Source organism: Staurois parvus, unplaced genomic scaffold (genome assembly GCF_062004578.1).
Source record: "Staurois parvus isolate SC_StPar_1 unplaced genomic scaffold, SC_StPar_1.0 ptg000149l, whole genome shotgun sequence".
NCBI lineage: Eukaryota > Metazoa > Chordata > Amphibia > Anura > Ranidae > Staurois > Staurois parvus.
Genome location: NW_028317945.1, coordinates 2,790,412 through 2,812,352, shown reverse-complemented (window position 1 = coordinate 2,812,352; position 21,941 = coordinate 2,790,412). Strand labels below are relative to the sequence as shown.

General features: G+C 45.1%; 1 protein-coding gene across 1 annotated transcript in view; it reads left to right on the top strand.

Moving 5' to 3' along the window:
- The window catches only part of TOM1 (target of myb1 membrane trafficking protein), a 227,634-nt gene that overhangs the window by 52,162 nt on the left and 153,531 nt on the right, over window positions 1-21,941 (top strand). Inside the window, exons 2-4 of the mRNA XM_089674236.1 lie at window positions 7,712-7,796; window positions 7,891-7,969; window positions 11,149-11,298. Coding sequence (XP_089530362.1) covers window positions 7,712-7,796; window positions 7,891-7,969; window positions 11,149-11,298 — 314 coding nt within the window. The remainder of the gene's footprint in view (window positions 1-7,711; window positions 7,797-7,890; window positions 7,970-11,148; window positions 11,299-21,941) is intronic.

The window sequence follows — 21,941 nt, the reverse complement described above, 5'->3', positions numbered from 1 at the left end:
TCACCCTGCGGAGGATGCGGAAAGGACCAACAAAACGGGGAGCCAATTTCGGTGCGGGCACCCGAAAATTGAGGTTACGAGTGGACAACCACACCCAATCTCCGACCTGGTATGAAGGAGCAGGCAACCGTCTACGATCAGCCTGGAGCTTCTGGCGCTGAGCTGAGTCCTTCAAGGACCTGTGGATTTGCCCCCACAAGGAACACAGGGCAGCAAGATGGTTATCCACATCCGGAATGTCCTGTGACGAGAACAACTCAGGCAATACAGCGGGTTGGAACCCATAGTTGGCCATGAAGGGAGACATCCCAGGGGAGGAGTTGATTGCCGAGTTCCTCGCAAACTCTGCCCATGGCAGGAGATCGACCCAATTGTCTTGATTGTCTGAGATATAGCAGCGAAGGAATTGTTCCAGGGCCTGGTTGGAACGCTCCGCAGCCGCATTGGACTGCGGGTGGTAGGCCGAAGAGAAGGAGAGCTTGATACCCAACTGGGAGCAGAAGGCGCGCCAGAACCTGGACACAAACTGGCTCTCACGGTCCGAGACAATCACCTTAGGTAACCCATGCAAGCAAAAGATCTCCCTGGCGAAAACCGTAGCCAGTTCTTGCGCAGTCGGCAATTTCTTGAACGGAACACAATGGCACATCTTGGAGAAACGATTAATGACCATAAGAATGACCGTATGGCCTCGAGACGCAGGGAGGTCTACAATAAAATCCATGCCCAGGTGTGACCAGGGACGCTCCCCATTGGGAATGGGTTGCAGAAGGCCCAATGGAAGATACCGAGGAGATTTATTCTGGGCACAGACAGAACATGCCGCTACATATGAGGCGATGTCGGAACAGAGAGATGGCCACCAGAATAAACGAGAAACGACCCAGGACAACTGGTTCCTTCCTGGATGACCGGCAGTCTTGGAATTATGGTAGGTACGCAGCAAGCGGGTGCGCAGTTTCTCAGGTACGAAACATCTACCAGGCAGTCTCTCAGAGGGTGCATCAGTTTGAGCCGTCAAAATCTGCTCCCCAAGGGGAGAAGTCAGGCTGGTACGAATGGCAGCCAGGATCTGATCCGGTGGTATGACCGAGGTCGGCTCAGAGTCCTCCCTAAACAGCTCAGAGTATTGCTGCGACAAGGCATCAGCCCTGACATTCTTGGAGCCAGGCAAATAGGAGACCACATAGTTAAAACGCGACAAGAACAGAGCCCATCTGGCCTGACTGGGCATCAACCTCTTAGCTTTCGAGGGATACGTCAGGTTCTTGTGGTCAGTGAGAATGAGGACTGGAACTGCAGAACCCTCGAGCAGGTGCCTCCATTCCTTGAGTCTGAATAATGGCCAACAACTTCCTGTCTCCAATCTGGTAGTTGCATTCTGCGGCGGAAAGCTTCCTGGAGTAGAACCCACAGGGAAGTAGGGGTCCATCGGGCAACCAACGCTGAGACAGGAGCGCGCCTACTCCCATCTCAGATGCATCAACCTCGAGGACAAAAGGCAACCCAGGATTGGGATGAGACCGTATCGGAGCCGAAGCGAAGGCGGATTTCAGAGCTTCGAAAGCTAAGATGGCCTCGGATGACCACTCGTGGGGATTACTGCCCTTCTTGGTCAGATCTCAGAGAGGCTTGGCCAGCGTGGAGAAGTTCCTGATAAACTTCTGATAATAGTTGGCAAATCCTAAAAAGCGCTGAATGGATCGAGGACCACTGGGACGAGGCCACTGCAGAACCGCCGAAACCTTCTGAGGGTCCATGGAAATTCCCACAGCGGAAATGATGTAGCCCTAAAAGGCAACCTGGGATCGGTGAAATTCACACTTCTCGAGCTTACAGAAAAGCTCGTTCTCACGTAACCGTTGCAGCACCCGCTTAACATCCTGGATATGAGACTCCATAGACGCAGAGTAAACCAGGATGTCGTCCAAGTAAACCACCACGCACTGCTGCAACAAGTCCCAAAAGACATCATTAATGAACTCCTGAAAGACCGCGGGCGCGTTACACAACCCGAAGGGCATAACCAGGGATTCATAGTGGCCGGTTCTGGTGTTGAACGTGGTCTTCCACTCGTCGCCCTCCTTGATCCGTACGAGGTTGTACGCAGCCCTAAGTTTAGTAGTTTAGTAAAGACCATTGCTCCCTTGAGGAGGTCGAACAACTCGGTAATCAACGAAATTGGGCAAGCATTCCTAATCGTGATTCGATTGAGACCCCTAAAATCAATGCAAGGCCTCAATTCACCGCCCTTCTTTTTCACAAAGAAAAAGCCAGCTCCTGCTGGAGAAGTAGAATTGCGAATGTGCCCCCGGGAAAGCTCATCCGCAACGTACTCCTCCATGGCCTGATTCTCCGCAACCGAAAGAGGATGCACCCTGCCACGCGGAGGAGTGGCACCGGGTTGTAAGGTTATGGCACAATCGTATGGACGATGAGGAGGCAGAGCATCGGCACGCACCTTGTCAAACACGTCCAGGTACTCGCCATAGTCAGTAGGCAACACAGAGTCCAAGGAGGCACACAACACCTTAACAGGTCCATGGATGCAACCGGCCCCACACTGTGGAGACCACGAGAGAACCTTTGTCGACCGCCAATCAAAGGTCGGATTGTGCTTCTGAAGCCAGGGATATCCCAAAACCATGGAGTAGTGTGGGGAAGAAATTACCTGGAAACAGGCCAACTCCCTGTGAACAGCCCCAATAGCTACTTCAACCGGTAGGGTCTCGTGGGTAACCTGCGGCGGTTGCAGGGGCCTGCCATCTATTGCCTCGAGGACCAATGGAGTAACTCAAGCCTGCAGCGGAATGGAGTACTGGGCAGCAAACGAACTGTCCATAAACAACTCGCCAGCACCAGAGTCTACCAATGCCTGGGCCGTCACTGAGCCTTCCGCCCAAGAGAGGACAACGGTGATTAGCGGTTTATCTTTGCAGGAAACCGGGGATGAGGAAACTCCACCCAAGATCTGCCCCCGACAGGATCTCAGGTGCGAGCGTTTCCCGGACGGACCAGACAGGACTGCCGAAAATACCCACTGAGGCCACAGTACAGGCAGCGACCCTCCTGACGCCGAGAGGCCCGCTCCCCCTCGTAAAGGCGAGCAAACCCCAGCTGCATGGGCTCACCGCCAGACAAGCCATCCCCAGGAGGCGTGGGAGGAGATGGAGGAATAGGTGGGACAGAAAACTTAGGCGCCAATCGGTTAGGAGGCCTCTGCAGACGCTCCTTAAGTGAAGGCCTCTCCCTGAGCCTGGTGTCAATCAGGATTAGGAAGGAAATGAGTGCTTCGTACTCCACAGGCAGTTCTTTGGCTGCAATCTTGTCCTTCAACGCATCTGAGAGACCATGAGAGAAAGCAGCCACCAGAGCCTCATTGTTCCAACCCACCTCTGCCGCCAGGGTACGAAATTCTATGGTGTAGTCGGCAACGGTTCGTGAACCCTGATGCATGGACATGAGCAGCTTAGCAGCAGAGGCGGAGCGGAAGGAGGCAACAATACCGGCAAACTCGTGAATCACAGGGTTATCGTTCTCCCACAAGGGATTTGCCCAGGCCAAGGCCTTGTCTGAGAGCAGCGAGATTAGGAAGCCCACCTTTGACCTCTCCGTAGGAAAAGCGTGGGGTATCAATTCAAAATATATGCCCACTGGGTTAAGGAAACCCCAACACTTACTCGGCTCACCCCCAAAGCGCTGTGGAAGGGGGGCTGAACCAGTCATACCTCTGGGCACCGCAGGTGCGGCAGCAGATGCGGAGGTAGGCGCAACAACCGGAACAACAGCGGGAGCGACCACAGGAGTGACAACCGGCCTATTAACACCAGGAGTAAGGTGCGCTGTGCGTGCAAGCAGCGTCTGCAACGCCTGAGCGAACTGATCCAACAAGAGATCTTGCTGATCATGTCTGGCAACCAACATAGGGAGCGAGGGCTTACCTGCACAGTCAGGATTCATGGCATTCGTGTAGTGTCAGGGAGCGAGGAGCCAGACACACAAGGAGGTGCAATTAAAGGTAGGTTTATTATACAAAAACAAGACGGTCTATGCAAGTCCAACAGCAACAGCGGATGACTTGGTAGAACAGTAGCCAGGAAGAATGGTCGCCAGAGCCGGGGTCAGAAGCCAGGATGATCGCCAGAGCCGGGGTCAGAAGCCAGGAAGGATGGTCACCAGAGCCGGGGTCAGATGCCAGGAAGGAGTCTTGCCAAAGCTGAGTCGGTATCCAGGAGAGCAATGAGAAACTAAACAGGAGCTTGCTGCTGTGCAACAGACAGGACACGAATGCAATGGACAGCTACAAACAGCAGACTTATATGTGATAAGCCACCACCTCCTGGGGGAGGAGCCGCAGAGGGCTGAAAGCATAAAGGATCCCACAATGCTTTGCAGACACCTAAGATGAGAAGCGCTGCGCTTTGTGAATGGCCCGGCGCCTTCTGGGACCTGTCGTGTCCCAGAAGTTGCCGAACCATTCACAAAGCACAGCGCTTCTCACGCATGCGCAGTGGGCACCCGGCTGTCACAGAAGCCTGCGCGAGAAGACTACATCGCTGGACAGAGGAACAGGTAAGGTCCTGCAGGAGAGAAGAGCTGAGCGGCCGGACCGTTATTCTGACATGGTGGCGGCGGCGGAAATACCGGACCAGCCGCTCCATATTCGCTCCATAAGACGCACTGACATTTCCCCCCTTTTTTTGGGGGAAAAAAGTGCGTCTTATGGAGCGAAAAAGACAGTACGTGATTTTGCATTTCTGGGTAGGGGGGACACCGCCATTTGCGGCCACCAATCACCGTGTCCCGGCTGGTAATTACTTGCCAGCTCCCGGGAAGATCTGATGATTTTATGAAGATCTGCAACGCGGAGGAGGACTGTTTTGTTTACTACCAGTCGTCCTCCCTGTCAGCTCGGGCACACTGCTCTGGATGGCTGTGCACAGCACAACCATCCATAGCAGTGTGATTGCAGTGAAGCACACTGACACTGCCCCCTAGTAAAACACTCCCTGCACACAGTTAACCCTTTAATGGCCCCTCATGTTAACCCCTTCCTGCCCAGTGCCATTAGTACAGTCAGTGCTCCTTTCTTTTTTTTTTTATTAGCACTGATCACTGTATTGGTGTCACTGGGGATGTCCGTGACACCAAGTCAGTTGCCCCCAGTGCCAGAATGTCCGTCGCAGTCCCGCTATAAGTTGCTGATCGCTACCATTACTAGTAAAAAAACAAACAAAAAAAAACGTATATATACCGGCATTTTTAAACGCTATAACTTTCACATAAACCAATTAATTTACACGTATTGGGATTTTTTTCAGCAAAGACAGAATAACTTTTGGTGTAAATGTATGACGAAATTTGATTTTTTTAAATTTTTTTATTGGACATGTTTAATAGCAAAAAGTTGTTTTTTTTATAGCACAAAAAATTAAAAACACACAGGCGATCAAATACCACCAAAAGAAAGCTCAATTTGTGGATTAAAAAAGTACGTAAATGTCATTTGGGTGCAGCGTTGCATGACCACGCAATTGTCAGTTAAAGTAACACCGCACCATAACGCAAAAAAATGGCCTGGTCAGGAAGGAAGGGGGGGGGTAAATCCTCAGGAGGGCAAAAGGTTAAAAATGAAACAGGCTTAATGGCAACGTAAACTTTTACATTTTTTAACATTTAAGCTGTTTATCTTCTCCTCACCTTCCTGTCTGTCTTCAGCACCGCTTTGAGGAACTAGCAGGGAGGGGAGAGACCTTGCAGTGTGACAAGGACTGATTGGGTGCTCGTCAAGAAAGGGGAGTGTTGGGCTCTTTTAATGTTCAGCAGACATGCATCTTCTGAGCAAGTAAATAATGAGCCGGCCCCAGTGAGGAAGAAAAAAAAAAACTTTATTCCTTCAGGTTACCCTCGCACATGGATATACTTGGTTGCTCAGTACTTGCTCCGGTGTCCGCCCTGTTCACACCTGGGCATTTTGGGATTGCTGCGATTCTGCATGCATTCTCAAAATGTACTACAATCTCAAAACGCAGGTTCAGGTGTCATTTTTAATGGCACCTAATACTCTGTGCGATCTTGTTACATGAAAATTGAATCACATGAAGCTTGTTGCCCAAAAAGGCGCAGGAGCTTGTTTTGTTTAACGAGGTTCATGTGATGCAAGTTACTGCGCAAAAATCACTGCAAAACCGCATCACGTTTTAGGCGTTATTGAAAATAATGGCACCTGAACCTGTGTTTTGCAATTGCGGTCAGAATCTCACCAATTCTGCTGCAATCCCAGGTGTGAATGGAACTGTCCTGGTACACACACATGTAATTCTGGATGCCTGTTCAAATGCATGGATTTGCATGACAGGCTATAGCAGTGTTTCCCAACCTTTTTCAGTCAAGGCACCCTTTAAAATTCTGCGAGACCTTAGTGCTGATGGAGAGGGGCAGGGGCAAACAAAGATGCTGTTCAGGCACCCAACGCCTTCCTTATTAACCAATGACCTCATTGGTTGTTAGGATGCCGGCGGCTGTTTGTAATGATGTACAATGAAAACCCGTGGCTTTTTGAAACTAAAAGACAGGCTTTACCCTCCCTCTGACTTGTATATATGTTTTGGCCAACTTTTAGGCATTCTGCCAAGGCACCCCTGAAGAAATCTGAAGGCACCATGGTTCAAAAAGTCTGGGCTAGATATTGTGTTCCTATAGAGGTGGTTCACACAGATGCTATCTGCATGCATTGTTTTTTTCAGTGCTGTTACGAAAAGAGTCCTGTGTGAGTTTGTAGCCATGCATTCTAGACTTGCAAGGGATCGTGTAGAGTGGCTTTTGGAGATAAGTGTTCACATAGGATTGCTAATGACAGCAGCTTTGGCACTGCAATCAATGAGAGAGAGAGAGAGAGAGAGAGAGAGAGAGAGAGAGATCATACCTGTACTGAAATCACACAAACTGGAATGTTATTCACAAAGAAGCATTGCCATTTCAGCACACATATATGTGAACCCGAGCTAAAGAGGCTGCTTTCCTGCAGCAGGGCTAAATGAAAAAAAAAACACATTCCCTCCACCAGGAACTGCATGTCCCAGGCTTTGGGCGATATGATTTGCACATCCCTGTCTCTATTTGAAAATCTATGTAAGCTACAAGTGGCTAAATCCACAAATAAGCTGGTGTTCGTATCTCTGAAAGCTAAGTCAGGAGTAGTCATGAACTGCTTGGTGAATTGTCTCCCTATGGTGGCAAGAGTAGAATTTGACCATTCTATCCTACAGAATACCATTTTAGTTATCTTCACGAGAAGGACCTATGGACTTTAGGCAAATATAACATTCACACATTAAAGAGAAACTAAACTCTGGAAGCTGTGTTAAAAAACAAAGGCATGTGGAGAGTTAGTCACCAGTACTGGCTATGGTCTCCCTGCATTGATTCCCATTATTCACCTACTATGCCTTGTTTTGCCCCATGTTACTGTGTGGTGGTGGTAGTGGTGGCCATCGTCATGTTAAGTGAGGCATAGTGACGTCCCAGAAGTGTTATTGGCAATGATTTCAAAGTTAGACGAGTATAACAAAGTAACAAAGGCTTATTAACTGGTGAATTGGTGGGGGAGGTTGTGCTTTGCCCAGAGACCGGCTTTCAAGAATAGTATTCAATATTTCTGTAGAATACAAATTACCTATTTAAAAGTGTGTGTTTTTTTTTTGTCTTGCAGAAAAAGCCACAGATGGGTCACTACGGTCTGAAGACTGGGCCTTAAATATGGAGATATGTGATATTATTAATGAAACTGAAGAAGGGTGAGAATTGTGAATGAAAACATTGAGGGCACTGCATTCATTTCCCCTATGTACATTGCTCATCCGTGTACTAAATTTTATTTTCCTTCCGCAGACCTAAAGATGCCATCAGGGCACTTAGGAAGAGAGTTGTGGGAAACAAGAACTTTCATGAAGTGATGCTGGCCTTAACGGTGAGCACTGCTATTTAAAAAAAATCTTACATCTTATTGTATGTATCCTTTTATAAGTGAATTCCAGACAGGCATCTCAATATATTTATATGCCCCAAACCTGCAGTGCAGCAGCACAGCTTGATGAAGAACACGCTTCTTTCTGCTGACACTGAGAATTTGTCACTCTGCTCTCCTCTTAGCTGTGGCAGACCCCATGTTATTGCCATATAGGTTTCCACTTCTAAATTGTTTTTATGAATATATAACCTGATTTTTTTTTTTTTTTAAATATATGTTTATATAAGCCTAGGTGTTGGCTTGTAAACCTGAAATATAGAAACCATTTTTATGTTTACTTACTAGGAATGTTGCTTGAGGATCTGTTCTTATTTGTTTCTATGGCTAAGCATAGACATAGCAGTTCCTGCAGCATTTTGTGCTCATTATTTTTAGGTTTCCAGTGATTTGAAAAGCTTTGTGTGTTCACAGAGCCCCTCCTCCCTCATCTTGGGTCCCCCCGCCAGTGCTCCTGGACAACCCCCCGCCGAGTGCTCCTAGAGCAGGCTGCTTGCTCTGGTGGCACTCGTGCGTGCTCTGTCCTCAGTTGGCCCTGTATGTCTAGAAGACCGACCCCATCGCCCCCCCCTCCTAACTAGCTGTGAGTGACAGCAGTGGGAGTGAATGGTTCCCACTGCTGTCTCTGTCAGTGAGGAGAGAGAGAGACCTGGGAGAGCCAAGGCTCTCCTCTGGACAGTGCTGGATTGCGATCAGGTAAGTATTACAGGGGCTAAGTGGGGAGCTGCACACTGAAGGTTTTTCACCTTACTGCATAGAATACATGAAGATGAAAAACCTTCAGCCTTTAGAACCACTTTAATCCTTTTGTCCATTTATTAAAGTGTTATTAAACCCACAACAGTGGGCTGGACACTGATAGAAGTTACTGCTCTGTCGATGAAAAAAGGTATTCAGCAGTTTTCTGGGAGCTGCATGTAGAAGATTTTTACCTTAATGCACAGAATGCATTAAGGTTAAAAAAAAAAAGAAAGCTTTTTGCCTTTAGAAACACTTTAAAGCTGACGTTTACTAATAACTTGCCTTCCCCGATTTCTCCTTTTCCACCTGATCAACGTTCTAATGATGATGGGTTTTTTTTAAAACCTTTCATTTTTTTATACCTGGTGCCTTTTTTTTTTTCTTCCTGGGTCTCTTTGCTTTCCTATGCAAAGCAAACAGATCATGGCTAGTGGGAGAGGTCAGCAGGGTGCTGTAGATGGATTCCGGAAAACCTGACTGCTTGCTGCATCAGTACTCTTACAGTAGCTTTCCCTGATGGGTGGATGTCAGTCTGGAAGAGTGGGTATTCCTAAGCAGGCCACACTTGCTTGCAAACTACTTTAGCTAATGCTCATATGTAAGGCTGATTGAAAGAACTGAGTGAAAGGGGCAGGCCAAGAACAGTAAGGCTGGTTTTCTTCAAGTTGGCTAGTCTGGTTTTTCAGTTTGTGTGTGTGTGTTTTTTTTTTTCCTGCCATGATGGTGGCACTGCTCTGGAGTGTCCCAGGTGGCATCATTCAATGAACTCACTGTTAAATCCTTTTACATGCTTTTTTGGAAGTACCACGCACTCGCTGACCCATGTATAGATTTTTATTTTTTACATTGCTGTGTCTCTAACTTCAGAGTGGGGGTTTTGACTACCGACCTGGACTGCCACTGGGTTGACTTTTGTTCCTTAGGTGTACCTAGCATCCTATCGCTGCAGATGGTACTACATCCAATTATTTAAAACAGATCTGTGTCCTCCAGTGAATGCAAAAGAAAAAGTTTTAATGATGAGGAAGTGTAGATTTCTCTTTCAGGCTTTTATTGACTTTGTTCCCACAAAGCTAATGCTCACTGGTCAAGTGAATGCTGTAACTCCCTCAAGGGATGCAGACATTTAAAAACGATAGAGGTTTTATCCCTTCCCCACTCTGTTTCAAGCTTTAAAAACATGACTGGAGAAGGGCTTTAAAGCGAACCAGGTCCCAGGTATACTGTACTGTTTCATGTGAAGTGATTGGAGGTTAATGTGTGAGCATAACACTTGGGGCTTATTCAACTGGTCTTGTCCTGAGCAAACAAGGAAAAGCCGAACACTTATGACCTTGCTCCATAGGTGTTCATTGCACTTGGCTGACTGACAGTTTTCACCTATGGCCAAGTCCTTGCAACATATTTCACCTGAATGGACTTAATCGTAGCACATGTTTATCTTATACTGAACTTTACAAAATGGCTCAATATTATACTGGCCGACACTGCATACGGTCTCTGTGGTCCTCATTGGGTTTTTATTTTGTTATTGAACTTTCTTTCTGTCCCATTGCGGTCACTCTACAAATAACACTACTAGGTGACTAAAGAGCCGCATAGTTGTGATGGAAACGCATTATGTGAAAACCTGTTCTCTGCAATCCATATCGGCAAGTTTTATAACACCAGACATAAGTGAACATTTCCACTACAACATTTTCCCTTTAATTGGAGTTCTTTGGATTATAAAGTATCTCATACATGAACAAAAATTATAGTGTGACGTTAATATAATAAATGCATAAACAAGAATACAAGTGTATAATAACATAAAATATCTGGTGCAGCCAGCAGTTCGTCCGCTTTCAGTTCAGATGGGCAATGATTAGGCTACACTGATGGACACTGAAGAGGCTAACGGATGTGTACTTATGAGGCTGCACTGATGAGGCGGTACTGTTGGGCACTGATGAGACTGCACTGATGGGCACTGATCCTTTATGGGAGAGTGAATGATATTGCTGTTACCTGTGTCTGGAGGGAACCTGAGAGGAGAGGAGTAAGTGCCACCATTGATGGGATCCAGTGCGGATATTATCCTGTGACGAATCATTAACTGTAAGGATCGTGGTGTGATCCTAAAAGGCCCTTGTGGTCACTGTAAGGAGTTGAGGGGGCATTTTGGCCACTTGTTTATGCATTTATTAGTGCCACACAATATATAATTTTTGTTCATATATTTACACCTATTGGGTATAGGTTTCGGTGTGAGCAGCTTAGGGATCATCCATTTAAGCGCAGGAGGATTTGCTATCATTATCTCATACATGCAATTTTCTCAGTCCTGGTCTATAGTTATATACTTATTAACCTTTTTAACACAAAACTCTCTCCTTCAGGCACTTGAGGCATGTGTAAAGAACTGTGGCCACCGGTTTCACATTTTGGTCGCCAGCCAGGAATTTGTTGAGGGTGTGCTTGTGAAAACTATCCTTCCCAAAAACAACCCCCCAACCATAGTTCATGATAAAGTGCTCAACCTCATCCAGGTAAGCTGAAACATCTAATGAAAAGATGTAAATATTCATCCTTTGTAGACACAGCTAGTTCTTTTAAGAGGATTTCACACAGATTTGTGTTGTAATTGTAATCTGCAGAGTGTGTACACTATACATGCTGAACGTGGTTGTAAAAACTGGAGTATCTCCATTCACTTTGATTCGTATGTAGTTTTCTGTCTTCAGTTTTGCTGAAAAAACCTGCATTAACTTTGCATTGAACCCCAGATATTTGTACTAAAGCCTAAGTGCAGTCAAAAGTAAAAATCAGCACAAAGGACATAATTTGCAGTCAGGATGTGTCCCTTGTGCGGATTCCTCTTATTTTAGTATTTATCCTCCCCTGTCTTTTACCACCAACCCCTGATACTGTTATCTCCTGGTGTTGAGTTAATACAGCTAAGTGCCTGCCACATGCTGTCATCAAGACAGTCCGATTATACCCACCCTTTCCTTCTAGCGTCACCATTTATATAAGCCATACTGCATCTTCATTGGAGAGGAAAGTCCAGCAACCCCAGGTAGTAAAAGTAAATGGCATTTCAGAAGTTAGTCACATTTATATCAGAGTCTGGAAACAGTATATCCATATAGGAGGTTAGAGTGCCACAGCTCTGAGTGAGGAAAAAAATGCATGGCACTTTAGGTCTCCTGCATAATGGACATTTTGAAAGCTGCTCTTAGTGGTGTCTGGCTTTTTTTTTTCTTGCTTCTAAACAACCATGCACACATGCGTTTTTAGTTGCAGAAAAATAAACCCCACTGCCATCATGTCCAGGAGCAGCAACATTATGGCAGAAAAACCGTTTAACACGTGTCCAAATGTATGTTAACGCTGGGCAAATTTTAGCGTTTGAATGTTAATTAATTTCAATGGCCAGAATAAATGACTATTGTGGCCAGTGAAATGAATTAATGCCCAAACTCTTGATGGGCCTAAACACATTACATATGTTTTTTACAAGCAGTTTTTCTGCCAAAGCACCACTGCTAGGAGGAAAGGTGTCTAGGAGAGATGGCCAAAACATCCAGTGTGCATGAGGCCTTAAAGATATTTGTATTTACATCAGAAGTATCTGGAGATATGCAGCCAAGGATCATATTCACACAGAATTCAGATGTCTGAACAAACCCTCCTAGTAAGGCACTTATTGATAAAGCAGGGCTCAGGAACTAAGGGGAAAATTATAGCAAATATTAGCATTCAATCCTTGGCAAATAATTAAATGCTAAGCTTGTTTGGGGGCTCACTGTAAACAATTTCTCTTACCCTCTTCGTACTCCCGCTGACAAACTCTTCTGCAGTTTTCCAGATTTCAGTGTCTTTCCTCTCAACATTTAGCGTTCTGTCCTTGCTGTATACCCTTACAGCTTTATGCCGCTGCCCCAGCTCCAACAAATGGACTGGCACTTAACATCTGGCTCCAGCATCCTCCTCCACCACCTTATCCCTGACGGGCACTGATCAGAATAAGCGCCATACGTTTGGCAAACTGTATCCCCCCCACTCAAACACTGCCTTCGCCTCCTCTGCTACTGTGCACCGGAGTCCCCAGCATTGCATATCCTAAAAATGTTGGCAAACTAAATACCATGATCTCAGGTGTGTAGCAATTCAAATTCATTGTAAATTACTTCATGATCTGCCATTATACCTTTTACATTTTTATTAGTGAATAATATTAGCGGTTTTTACTTTGGCTTTTTTTCTATAACTTCATTTTAATGCTGTATTTGTGAATGTATTCATTGTTGCATGCACTGGCTGCAAAGACTAGATCTGGTCTTTTAAACTTCCAAGTAGTCATTAACAGGTAATTGGAACTTCTCTTGTAATTTGCATTTTGTTAAGGTCTCTAGCTTAACCGAGGGCTGTTTTCATCATGAAAAAAACATGTGATGGCAATTCTAAAGAGAGCTTTCAATGGGAAATTAAGTAATTAAGATGTTTTTGTAATGCTGGTGGAATTAGTGAAATTACCTTTTTATGTTAATAAAAAAAAGTAGAATTAAAAGAACTATTCTGTGTTATGGGCAACACAAAAACCTTTATATTTGCATAGAAAATGTGAAGAAAAGAAAATACAGCCAACCTGGAGATTAGCTTGTTAATTGCTTATTTCTATGTGTAATTTGTGATTACATATGTATATGGGGCAAACACAAAATGTGCTCATTAGATATGCAGGCTTTACTTCTGCTTTGCAACACTGCACAGTGGTCATGAATTACTGCCCCTTTTTTCATTGCAGGTCTATGACACTATTCATATCTCTGTGGTCTGTTGCTTAAATACATATTATATTAAGGTAACTTGTTAATTTGAAAGGAGCAGAAAATGCATCTGTGTTGTTTTTCCTGAACCACACTACTCCTGTCCCCTCCCTCCTGTCAGGTGTCCCCAACAGCAAGCAGCTTGTGTGTACATTCACACACACAGCTGCGTCTCAGCCCTGACCCCTCCCTCTCATGATTGGCTCACTGACTGTGTTTGACATTGGCTCTTGCTGCTGCCTCAGCCAATCAGGAGTGAGAGTCCCTGGAGAACAGAGGCTCTCATGGACATTGCTGGATTGGGATGGGCCTCAGGTAAGTATTACGGGGGACATGGGGGGGCTGCTACACACAGGTTTTTTTTATCTTCATGCATAGAATGCATGAAGGCAAAAAACCTTGAGCCTTTAGAACCACTTTAAGTGGATATTGTATAAAATATAGCAGAACTAAACTGTAATTGCACTTCAACTTTTAACCAATTGCATGCAGACCCTGCTGTTTTTAATATTTTTGCCCTTTTACACCTGTGTTTGCCTGAAAGAGCAAGTCCTAACTTGGGGTCTTGGAGCAAAATCCGCAAGTGTCATCTAATGATCCTTTTTATTTGATTGTGTTTTAAAATGGTATTGGGTAATAAACTGGACATCAGACCTAAAGGTAGATTCTGTTTGACTCATCTTTGTGGTGGTCAATAGCCACTCCTGGTAAGTCTTCTTGATAAGGGATATGACCCCAATCTCATCAATAAGTCTGCTTTCAGCACCTGTTCCTGCTGGGCATAATTTGCATTCAGGGTGCAGTTCTTCCTCAACCTGCAGAACTGCCCCTTTGGGATGTTTTGTATCCACTTAGGGTGGTGGCAGCTTTCAAAATGCAAGTAGGAGTTACCTGATAAAGGTTTAAAATGAGTTTTAGATGTAATCTGGCCATCAGCATGGGATAATTCCAAATCCAAGAAGACTAAAGAATCAGGACTCCAAACATGCGTGGAAGAAAGACCCAGCTTATTGTCATTGCAATAACCAACAAAAGAAGCAATGGTGGTTGGTGGGCCGTCCCAGATGACAATCACATTGTCAATATATCTATCAAAATAGATAATGTGTGCTGTGTCAGTTGCTGCCTCTGAAATTGGAGATGAGCCTTACCAGATGTAAGTGTGCTTTTAGAATAAAGTATTGGTTTTATCACATACTAATCCTGTTGTTCTGTTGCTGTTTATTTACATATTGTAAGTGAGATGGATGCCGCCCTAAGAGCTTTTTAGGTTGATGATGTCTAGCAAGGTCTAACAATTCAGACAGGGGCATCTTTGCAGTATGGCTTCAGGTGTAGGAAATTTGTTAAAGTAGATCAGCTTACCTAATCCTCCACTGCTACAATGGTCCACGCAGCATCCTCTCCCCTATACTGCAGCTGTTCAAGACCCTGACATCAAGACCAATGCAGGGTTCATATCCCTGCATTGGACGTTAAGACGCTGAGGGAAAGTCTACTGCTGGAGTGCAGGGGAGCGTTGGATCAGTTATCAGGTAAATTGAAGTGCTTCTCCTCTCCTCCAGACTAAACAGGCAACTAAAGTAGAAGTTCACCCAAAACTTAACGCTAAACCTACTTGCAGCCACATTCTAAAACGAATCTATCTAGCCCTGTAAAGAAGAAATTGTTAAACATATCTTTTCTGAAGCCGATCCGGTCCGGTCTCCATCGGTGGATGCTGTTTGCAGGAGAGAACTGACAACTGTTGTGAAATGCTTGGGAAGTGATGTCAACCATAGACTTACTATGGGGCTTCTGTTGTCAGCTGCCCCTCCTTCATATGCCTACACATTGAAGCTGCCACTGACAGCTCAGCGTGGGACCGGAGGGAGCGGCTCCAGAGCAGGTATGTATAGCAATTTCTTCTTTACAGGCCTAGATAGATTTGTTTTAGAATGTGGCTGCAAGTAGGTTTAGAATTAGGTTTTGGGTGAACTTCTACTTTAACCCTTGCAGTGCGGTACATCCCCACTACTAGGGATATTTTAATTCTGGAGTTGGGCTTTAACATATCTGTCTGTGCTTGGTGTTGTCCTTGGTCTATGAATAGCAGCCCTGTGTTGTGCATGAGTTTTATGATTTTTATAAGGTACGTACAGTTGCAAGAAAAAGTATGTGAACCCCTTGGGATTACGTGGAGTTTTGCATGAATTGGGCATAAAATGTGCTCTGAACGTCATCTAAGTCACAACAATAGAAGAACAGTCTGCTGAACATAATACTACACAAACATTAGATGTTGCCATGGTTTAATTGCACATAACATGTAAACATTCACAGTGCAGGGAGGAAAAAGTATGTGAGGCCCTAGCTTAATGACTTCTCCCAGAGCTAATTGGAGCCAGGAGTGAGCCAACCTTGACTCCAATCAGTGTGATGATATTGGATGTGTTGCTGACAGCTGTCCTGCCCTTAAAAAACACACACCTGTTTTGGGTTTACTGGTTTCAAGAAGTACTGTGATGTGAACCATGCCTTGCAGAAAAGAGCTCCCAGAAGACCTACGATCAAGAATTGTTGACTTGCATGAAGCTGGAAAGGGTTACAAAAGTATCTCCAAAAGCCTTGATGTTTATGTGTCCACGGTAAGGCAGACTGTCTACAAATGGAGAAAGTTTAGCACTGTTGCTACTCTCCCTAGGCGTGGTCGTCCTGTAAAAATGACTGCAAGAGCACAGCGCAAAATGCTGCATGAGGTAAAGAAGAATCCCAGAGTGTCAGCTAAAGACCTACAGAAATCTCTGGCACATGCTAACATTTTTGTTGACACATCTACAATAAGGAAAACATTAAACAAGAATGGAGTACATGGGAGGACACCACGGTGGAAGCCATTGCTGTCCAAAAAGAATATTGCAGCATGTTTGAAGTTTGCAAAAGAGCACCTGGATGTTCCGCAGCACTACTGGCAAAATATACTGTGGACAGATGAAACCAAGATTGAGTTGTTTGGGAAGAACACACAACACTATGTGTGGAGAAAAAAAGGCACAGCACACCAACATCAAAACCTCATCCCCACTGTAAAACATGGTGGAGGGAGCATCATGGTTTGGGGCTGCTTTGCTGCCTCAGGGCCTGGACGGATTGTTGTCATTGATGGGAAAATGAATTCCAGAGTTTATCAAGACATTTTGCAGGAAAACGTACGACCATCTGTCCGCCAACTGAAGCTCCGCAGAGGATGGGTGATGCAACAGGACAATGACCCAAAGCATACAAGTAATTCAACAAACAATGGCTGCAACAGCACAGAATACGCCTTCTGGAGTTGCCCAGTCCTGACCTCAACCCGATTGAAATGCTGTGGCATGACCTTAAGAGAGCGATTCACACCAGACATCCCAAGAATATTGCTACACTGAAACAGTTTTGTGAAGAGGAGTGGTCCAAAATTACTCCAGATCGTTGTGCAGGTCTGATCTGCAACTACAGGAAACGTTTGGTTGAGGTTATTGCTGCCAAAAGAGGGTCAACCAGTTATTAAGCCCAAAGGTTCACATACTTTTTCCTCCCTGCACTGTGAATGTTTACAGGTTATGTGCAATTAAACCATGGCAACATCTAATGTTTGTGTAGTATTATGTTCAGCAGACTGTGTTCTTCTATTGTTGTAACTTAGATGATGTTCAGAGCACATTTTATGCCCAATTCATGCAAAACTCCACGTAATCCCAAGGGGTTTGCATACTTTTTCTTGCAACTGTATATCCTGAAACCTCACTTGTACTTGCTATAGTTTGTATTACTGCAGGGGTGCTCAATCTTTTGAAGAGCACGGACAACTTAAGTGATTTAGTAATTGATCATGGGCCACAATGAAATGGTTCAGAATTACATTTTTTTTTGAATAGCATAATAAAAACTTTCAACACTCAGGATCATTGTTTTCCATGGGACCAATGCACGTTGGAGGTTTTCCCACTGTATAACAAGTACAAAAATCATATTTTTTATTAATCAGATCACCATTAATTCCACTCTTGCGCTAAGGTGTGACCAGCCAAAAAAGCTCTAAACCAGCGCTGCAGCCTTCACTATATCAGGGTCAGGGTCTTTGCAGCCATCCCTTGAATTGCCAAAGCAAAGACTGTGGGCAGTCTTAAGAAAACAACAGACCAGGGAAGCGCATGCCCTAGCAGTGCAATAAACTTCTTTATTAAGCAAAGATAAAATGACACACAATGCACGCACATGCTCCCTGAACGACACCAGTTTCTTCACACGGATGTAATCCGCTTGGCTAAATTCTCCTCTTCTTATGTCTGTGTATTAGGAAGGAAAGAAAAGAGTGGGGATCTGGCTGCAGAAGTGGCTTTTGTATGACAGCCGCAGGCTGTGCATGTTGCCATAGGTTTGCGGTTATAGGCCAGGGGTTGAGCATGTCTGTATAACTGTATAGCAGGTTCGTGAAAATTCTTTAAAGTGTCACTAAAGGCAAAACTCCCCACTGGAAAATTTCCCCTCTATTCCTGTTCTGATGTCAACCCAGATAATGGGATTTTCTTTTACTTTTCACTTTCGATGATAACTGTAAACATGACAAATAGAGGGTGAATCTCCCTAATAGGGGTACAGACTGCAATAAATACCTGACAGGAGTTCCAATCCTTCTCCATGCTATCCAAAACTAAAAGGTTTTTGCCTTTTCTTAAACTTTAAAGAGTAATGCCGCTTTTGTTGAGGAAAAAACCTTCCTCTCTGGGTGATCTATGTAAAGGAACACTTTGAAAACACATCAGATCTCAATGAAGAAAAATATCATGATGGATATCTATACTGATATGGACTGGGTAATGTGCTAGGAACGTAAGGATGCCCCATCGTTTGATGCAACTGAAAATTATCAACCTACAGAGGACTGAAATCAAAGACACCCCAAAAATCAAAGTGAAAAAATTATGCAGCAGGCTAGTCCATTTTGCTGAAATTTCATTGCAGCAACTCAAAATGGTACTCAGTAGTTTGTATAGCCCCCATGTGTTAGTATGCATGCCTGACAATGTCGGGGCATGCTCCTAATGAGACGATGGATGGTGTCCTGGGTTATTTCCTCCCACATCTGGACCAGGGCATCACTTAGTTCCTGGACAGTCTGAGGTGCAACCTGGCGGTATCGGATGGACCGAAACACGATGACCTAGAGATGTTCTGTTGGATTTAAGTCAGGAGAGCGTGGGGGCCATTCAGTGGTATCAATTCCTTCATCCTCCAGGAACTGCCTTCATACTCTCACCACATGAGGCCAGGCATTGTCTTGCACCAGGAGGAACCCTGGACCCACTGCACCATTGTAGGGTCTGACAATGGGTCCAAAGATTTCATCCTGATACCTAATGGCAGTCAGTGTGCCACTAGCCTATAGAGGTCTGTGCGTCCCTCCATGGATATGCCTCCCCAGACCATCACTGACCCACCACCAAAATGGTCATGCTGAACGATGTTACAGGCAGCATAACGTTCTCCACGGCTTCTCCAGACCCTTTCATGTCTGTCACTTATGCTCAGGGTGAACCTGCTCTCACCTGTGAAAAGCACAGGGTGCCAGTGACGGACCTGCCAATTCTGGTGTTCAGTGGTAAATGCCAATCAAGCTCTATGGTGCCGGGCAGTGAGCACAGGGCCCACTAGAGGACATCGGGCCCTCAGGCCACCCCCATGAAGTCTGTTTTTGATTGGTCAGAGACATTCACACCAGTGGCCTGCTGGAGGTCATTTCGTAGGGCTCTAGCAGTGCTCATCCTGTACCCCCTTGCACAAAGGAGCAGATACTGATCCTGCTGATGGGTTAAGGACCTTCTACGGCCCTGTCCAGCTGTCCTAGAGTAGCTGCCTGTCTCCTGGAAACATCTCCATTCTCTTGAGACTCTGCTGAGAGACACCGCAAACCTGTCAATGGCATGTATTGATGTGCTATCCTGGAGGAGTTGGACTCTCTGGCAACCTCTGTAGGGTCCAGGTATCGCCTCATGCTACCAGTAGTGACACTGACCCTAGCCAAATGCAAATAAGGTGCAAAAAGACATAATGTATATATAAAACAATGCATATAACAATACCATAAATTGTGCAGAAATGTAAAGATACAGCTGATGGATGTAGATAATGGGGTGTACTGAAAACACAACTTATAACGCATCTTCAAACAGTAGGATGGAATAAGTCCTTATCACTTGTGACTGCCTTTTACTGGATTGAAGCTTTTCCAGAGAGATACATGTAAAGAGAAAAAAGAAAGGTGCCTCTAAGTGTAGTCTTAAAACTCACTTATTTCACATAATGAAGTGCAACTTACAAGAGGGTGGATAAAGGCAGGCAGTTCACTAATCTGTCATATGGGGGTCCTCCACAGTGAGCAACATAATGTGCAGTATGTGGATGATAATCGGCCTTCTGTCTGTAACCAGGCAAGCCGTCAAGATGGAGGAGGCCTGGTTCCGAGGTCTGGACTGCACATGGAGCACAAAGTATGCGCAATGACTTCACCAGGTGTCGTAGCGACGTGTTTCCTGAGCATGCACTGTGAGTTGACCGTCCAAGCGCTCTCCTTTTCTCAAGCTGACGAGATAGGAGGGGATTGTGCCTTGTATAGGATATCCGATACTGATGGTCACTGTTTTTAAAGAGCCAGAAGCCAATTTGTGACTAAATTACTTGTATGTACAGTGGGGCAAAAAAGTATTTAGTCAGCCACCAATTGTGCAAGTTCTCCCACTTAAAAAGATGAGAGAGGCCTGTAATTAGCATCATAGGTAGACCTCAACTATGAGAGACAAAATGAGAAAAAAAATCCACACAATCACATTGGCTGATTTGGAAAGAATTTGCAAATTATGGTGGAAAATAAGTATTTGGTCACTAACAAACAAGCAAGATTTCTGGCTCTCACAGACCTGTACCTTCTTCTTTAAGAGGCTCCTCTGTCCTGCACTCATTACCTGTATCAATGGCACCTGTTTGAACTTGTTATCAGTATAAAAGATACCTGTCCACAACCTCAAACAGTCACACTCCAAACTCCACTATGGTGAAGACCAAAGAGCTGTCGAAGGACACCAGAAACAAAATTGTAGACCTGCACCAGTCTGGGAAGACTAAATCTGCAATAGGCAAGCAGCTTGGTGTGAACAAATCAACTGTGGGAGCAATAATTAGAAAATGGAAGACATACAAGACCACTGATAATCTCCCTCGATCTTGGGCTCCACGCAAGATCTCACCCCGTGGGGGTCAAAATGATCACAAGAACGGTGAACAAAAATCCCAGGACCACACGGGGGGACCTAGTGAATGACCTGCAGAGAGCTGGGACCAACGTAACAAAGGCTACCATCAGTAACACACTGCGCCACCAGGGACTCAGATCCTGCAGTGCCAGACGTGTCCCCCTGCTTAAGCCAGTACATGTCCGGGCCCGTCTGAAGTTTGCTAGAGAGCATTTGGATGATCCAGAAGAGGATTTGGAGAATGTCATATGGTCAGATGAAACCAAAATAGAACTGTTTGGTAGAAACACAACTCGTCGTGTTTGGAGGAGAGCGAATGCTGAGTTGCATCCAAAGAACACCATACCTACTGTTAAGCAAGGGGGTGGCAACATCATGCTTTGGGGCTGTTTCTCCGCAAAAAGGACCAGGACGCCTGATCCATGTACAGGACAGAATGAATGGGGCCATGTATCGTGATATTTTGAGTGCAAACCTCCTTCCATCAGCAAGGGCATTGAAGATGAAACGTGGCTGGGTCTTCCAACATGGCAATGATCCCAAACATACCTCCCAAGCAACGAAGGTGTGGCTTCGTAAGAAGCATTTCAAGGTCCTGGAGTGGCCTAGCCAGTCTCCAGATCTCAACCCCATAGAAAACCTTTGGTGGGAGTTGAAAGTCCGTGTTGCCCAGCGACAGCCCCAAAACATCACTGCTCTAGAGGAGATCTGCATGGAGGAATGGGCCAACATACCAGCAACAGTGTGTGCCAACCTTGTAAAGACTTACAGGAAACGTTTGACCTTTGTCGTTGCCAACAAAGGATATATAACAAAGTATTGAGATGAACTTTTGATATTGACCAAATACTTATTTTCCACCATAATTTGCAAATAAATTCTTTCCAAATCAGCCAATGTGATTATGTGGATTTTTTTTCTCATTTTGTCTCTCATAGTTGAGGTCTACCTATGATGCCAATTACAGGCCTCTCTCATCTTTTTAAGTGGGAGAACTTGCACAATTGGTGGCTGACTAAATACTTTTTTGCCCCACTGTATATTGACAGATGGTATATTGACAGATGGTATATTATGTAGAATCAAGCCTTT